This window comes from Juglans microcarpa x Juglans regia, chromosome 6D, assembly GCF_004785595.1.
Source record: "Juglans microcarpa x Juglans regia isolate MS1-56 chromosome 6D, Jm3101_v1.0, whole genome shotgun sequence".
Lineage (NCBI taxonomy): Eukaryota > Viridiplantae > Streptophyta > Magnoliopsida > Fagales > Juglandaceae > Juglans > Juglans microcarpa x Juglans regia.
In genome coordinates this window covers 22096857-22101920 of record NC_054604.1, presented here as the reverse complement: position 1 = coordinate 22101920, position 5064 = coordinate 22096857, and the positions used below count along the sequence as shown (strand labels likewise).

At 38.7% G+C, this 5064-nt stretch overlaps 1 protein-coding gene across 1 annotated transcript; it reads right to left on the bottom strand.

Moving 5' to 3' along the window:
- Positions 1-459: 459 nt before the first annotated feature.
- LOC121234064 (cationic amino acid transporter 6, chloroplastic-like) lies at positions 460-4218 on the bottom strand. Its single transcript, XM_041129868.1, has 5 exons — positions 3538-4218; positions 3173-3395; positions 2560-2890; positions 2206-2434; positions 460-1471 (listed from the first exon to the last, which is right to left on the bottom strand). The coding sequence occupies exons 1-5, from the start codon at positions 3956-3958 to the stop codon at positions 900-902; spliced, it is 1776 nt and encodes a 591-aa protein (XP_040985802.1). The 5' UTR covers positions 3959-4218; the 3' UTR covers positions 460-899.
- Positions 4219-5064: the final 846 nt, after the last annotated feature.

The following is a 5064-nucleotide window of genomic DNA, read 5'->3' as shown; positions in this document are numbered from 1 at the left end:
AAAAAGTTATATGAGATGAAAGAGAGATTCAAACCGAGAAAAGAGACATTCAAACAAAAAGATTACATTTTTATGAAGCTGTTTAATTAATGCATGCGGTGTTTGCGGAGAAAGCATGGATGTGAATCTTTTTATAATTACGACCCTTCAGTTGTTGAAAAGGCATTAATATTGCAGTCCATTAATGAAAAACTACTGTTCTCTTGCAAATCGTCCCGGTCCCTGCATGCCTATATATCCAAGAATCTTTCACCGCGCGCGGTAACCCATAGCTAGCTAGTTTTTATAGGATGTTGGATTCAATAGGATCCAGCTCCTGCGTATTTAGTACTTTGAGATGAAAAAGTCTTTGAGCAGATCTCTCTCTCTCTGCGTGACGATAAAAGTTGCTTATTTTGGATGAGCTAGATAGTGACAAAAAAATGAAGGACTATATATATAGTGTCTGTAGGTCATCCTTTCCGAGAGGTTTATTATTGTGTCCATCATTACTTGCTATGGCCCAAAATGACCTCCATCAGGTCACCTTCCCCACTACCAAATAGGGAATTCTCTTGACACCTTTCCCAATTTTATGATGGTGTCATCTCCATTCCAGTACAGTTCCATGGAATCAAAGAGAAACAAAGTGCAACCAAATGAAACTACATAAGCGAAACTCTCTCTCTGATCTCTCTCTCTCTCTCTCTCGATCGTCACTTTATGTTCCCCGTTCAAGTAAATTCCATGATCTTTCTTTCAATGAAATTCCGTAAGTGAGCACTGTAACAACCTTTGAAACTAAAGGGCTCGATTTAAATGAAATTAAAGAGGAGAAATAAAAGATTTTGAAGCATTAACACATGAGCTCACTTTGTTCAACTTCCCCCTCTCTTTTCCAGGGCAAATTCTATATATAATCAAAGCACTCGATGAATGTCTGCCTTAGTCTGTGGCGTCGACAAGTTTGAGTTCACTTCATTAACACCCATATTCTCAAACTCCTCTGCTTGGTAAGTTGAATGAACACCATACAGCACATAGAACAAAGTTATGAATCCCGACCAAATTGCAAACCTTTTAAATGCGAGCATATTCAGTGTGGTCATGAGGAAGACGTTAAGGAAGACTGATATTGCCGCCGGCCATGGCATAAATGGCACCCACCATTCCGAGGGATCCTGGCGTTGATCACAAGCTGGTACCATGAAGTAGTGGAAGATGGCAGTGATGATGATCATGGATCCCCCAAATAAGGGAAGGTTCCACCATTGTTGCTTGAGCTTCCATGATATGGAGACGCCAAGAGCACAAGATGAGAGAAGGAAGAGGAACAAGAAGGCATGTGAAGCTGGGTTCTTGCCAATTATCACATATCTTCGGTATATGAGAGCGTTGGCCACAAGGTAGAACACCAAGAGTGTGCCCAGGCTGACCATTCCAATGACTATCTGGAGTTCCGTGAATAGTGCAATTGTAGCCGTACAGATTCCTATATGATCATGATCAGGAGTGGATGAGACGATCATTTTAATGATGGAATTTTATTTCATGTACATTCATATATTTGTCAAAAACAAGTTTTTAAATCGCACAGAAGAAAGCATTATATATATGGTTTTCACTTTTCACCACTTGGAATGGGAAAAATAGGAAAATATATATACATGAGGAAGCATATATAGTGGAAAAATAAACAAATATATATAGAAGTTGTTCCATTATTGGTCAGTATTGATCTGATATATATGCAGCTATTTAGGTGGCCAAAGGAAGTTGGATTTAGCTACAAAATTTGGGGTCGGGGTGTTTTCTTTCTAACCTATCAATGAAAAGGTCTCCGACCCGGATGTACTCGTGTGAGTTTTATATCCCTTTTTTGTGGTGTTAATGTTGCCCCCATTATCAATATGGATAGACCTTGAACAGGATTAATGGTAAGGAACATAGTACCATATCATAAAACTTAAGCGCCCACCCAATCCAAAGTCTCAAACCCAACCCAAAAAATTAAGGAGCAGTACTGACTGAACAAATGACGAGAACATTTGGGGGAAGTATCATAAACAGATCATTGTTCTTGCAACATCTCGTTAATTACAAGGCAGACACAATTTGGATTGCTCCATTTTGTGTTTTCTTCATGCGTTTGGAGATCTAGATTATATATATATATATATATATATATATATATATATATAATTTATAGGTTTATAAATTACCTACCCAGGATGAGAGTGGCATTCAATGGGGTGCCTGTTGAAGGATGAACCTTGGCCAACCATGACGGCACCAGACGGGCTCTTCCAATTACACAAAGGTACCTAGCTTGACCTAACATGGCAACCAGGAGAGAAGCAACAATTCCCAAGCTTGCGCCTGCCCCGACAACATTGCTCCCCCATTTCCACCCAATATTTTGGAAAGCGGCAGAAAATGAAGCTTTATCTGGTATCTAAATTAAAACAATTGATGAAGATTTACCATATATAAATTAATTAGAATGTGCACTAAGAGTACTTAAGCAATTAAACACATGCATGATGTTTTTGGTATATCAAATTTAGATTAGTTACGTACCTTATCATATGGAATCATCATACACAAAGACAAACCCATAAGGCAATATAGTGCGGAAACAATGAGAACTGAACCAACAATCCCCACAGGGAGGCTCTTTGAAGGGTTTTGGATCTCTTCTGCCATCGTTGAAACTGAATCATATCCAATATAGCTGAAGTAAACAATGGCTGCTCCATCAAGAATACCTCTAACACCCTTCGGAGCTAGTCCTCCAGGGCTTACCAAGTTATTGGCACTCCCCTTGAAGAAGCCAGCAATTATTATAAATCCAAAGAAAACTATATGAAAGGCTGTCATAGTAATGTTCAAGAGAGAGCTTTCCTTTGTACTGCAATATCAAAACAGACCTCCATCACTATTGAGATCCACTGAATTAAACAATAAAAACCATTGCCTGATTGTCCACTAAAATTAGGGAAAAAACTATTTCATCAATGGGAAATTAATATATATATTTAATATGTCTTCGAGAAATAGGCCAATATCAAAAAATAACCAAGCCATATGCCCACTAACCCACGTCAATGAAAGATATAGCAAACAACGAAAACTTTGTGCACCAAGATCAAGAAAAGCTTAGTAATTTTATATATATGGTAAGAAAGCAAACCTATGGCATAGACAGAGAGTGAGAAGGAGAATAAGAGCGACAGCCGAGAAATCCAACTTATCGTAACCTTCTACTAGGCTGTCCACTTTCACTCTCCATGAGTCTGGATCATTAGCTCCGACAACACAGACTACATAGTCGGTAAAACTTCTTGCTACCGCAGCGTTGGATAATACATAATCCATTAGTATGGTTGCTCCAGCAAAGTAACCCACAAACTCTCCTACATATATATATATATAGTTTCAAAATAAAGCACTGAAAGAAGAGCTAGTGAAGAAGAAAATGGAGTATGCCAAAAAGAGGAAAGACCCAGTACAGTGAAATGGAAAAGGAAAGGGTTGTGACAAAAAAAATATGCATACCAAAGGTCACTCTAAGATAGCTGAAGGCACCTCCGGCAACAGGAATTTGAACCGAGAATTCGGTATAACATAAGGAGGAAAGTAGGGCTGATATTCCAGCAATGATATATGATATGAAGATGGAAGGGCCAGAGTGTTGGTTGGCTGCAGAACCAGTTGTGACAAAGACTCCAGCACCAAGCATTCCACCAACACCAAGGGCTACCAAATCATACCACTTGAGCTTCCTCTTCATGTCTGCCCCAGACCTTTGCCTCACTTGGTTGAGCTCTTGGTCTGGGGTCCATGTGGCCAACATTCTGTTTCTGAGCCTGTGAGGTGTTTGGGAGAGGGAATAGAGATAACTGGAGAAACAAATTTTGTTGGGTGCAGCTTGTATGGTGGCCATGTTTGTGAAAGAATGGAGTGTTTTGGCTTCCATGAGATGGGGTGAAGTGAAGGTTTTAAATATGCATTTGGGAGAGGATGTAATGCTTGATTCTTTTCCTCAAGGTTGATGAGAGAACGCAAGTGGGTGTCCCTAGCTTTATTGAGAGTACCTAGTTGTCCTTGTGTGTGTTGAGAATGACAATAACACCCTCCTTTTTTTCTCTCTCTCTTTCTCTCTTCTCACAAACAGCCTCCTTTTTCTCTTTCTCCCTCCCTCACAAACAGCCTTTGAGAACCCCAAGACCCTAAAGTTCTTCTGTTATAGAAGCATGCACAAAAAAGATAGGAAAAGGCCCAGCCATTTTGTAGTGAGGTTTGTAAGAGGAATCATTGTGCGAAGAAGGGACTTTGACCTATTCTTTTGGAATTTCACATCTAAACTTTGAAAAGAGGTGACAAGCATCCAACACTTTGTTAAAGCAACAAAAGATATCTTCAAATTAGTCTCGAGAATAATTGAACGTGATTCCTCCACAGGAGCATATTGATCATCACAGTTCCAGCTAGCCATTATATTGGTAATGCACTGCTCACATAAACTCCCAAAAGTTTTAGAGCAAAACACGTGTAGGGTTGCAACAAAGATGGATCGATATTTTGTTACATAGTTTTACCAAATCTGATTCCAGATGATTTTGGACCAATCCAAGAAATGATAGTCAAGTTAATGGAACCATGCATATCTTTAAAGCAGAATTTAAAAGTCCCGCTTTTAAGAAGCCAAACGAGTGGTTTTTGGGTACTCACCATAAGTTATATTAATGTACGAAAAAAGGGTGAAAATAATAAGAAACTGAGCTTGGAACTAGTTGGAACACTTGTTTATCAGTTTATTAGTGAAAGCTTGTCTGACATCTCATTTTTATGCAGCTTGTGCAACATATTCCCTCAAATCTATAATATATACTTACTAATTAAGCTCCTGATGATGAAATGCAGCATTTGATCAATATGTAGTACTGAGTAAAGCTTATAATTAATGTCTAGCAGTTCGCGTAAGAGCAATGCTAGCTATTATTTATATACCATTCCTTATGTTTATCATCTCGTGACATGACATAATTAAATGCATGGTTGGAAAAGTTTTTATAATATTTC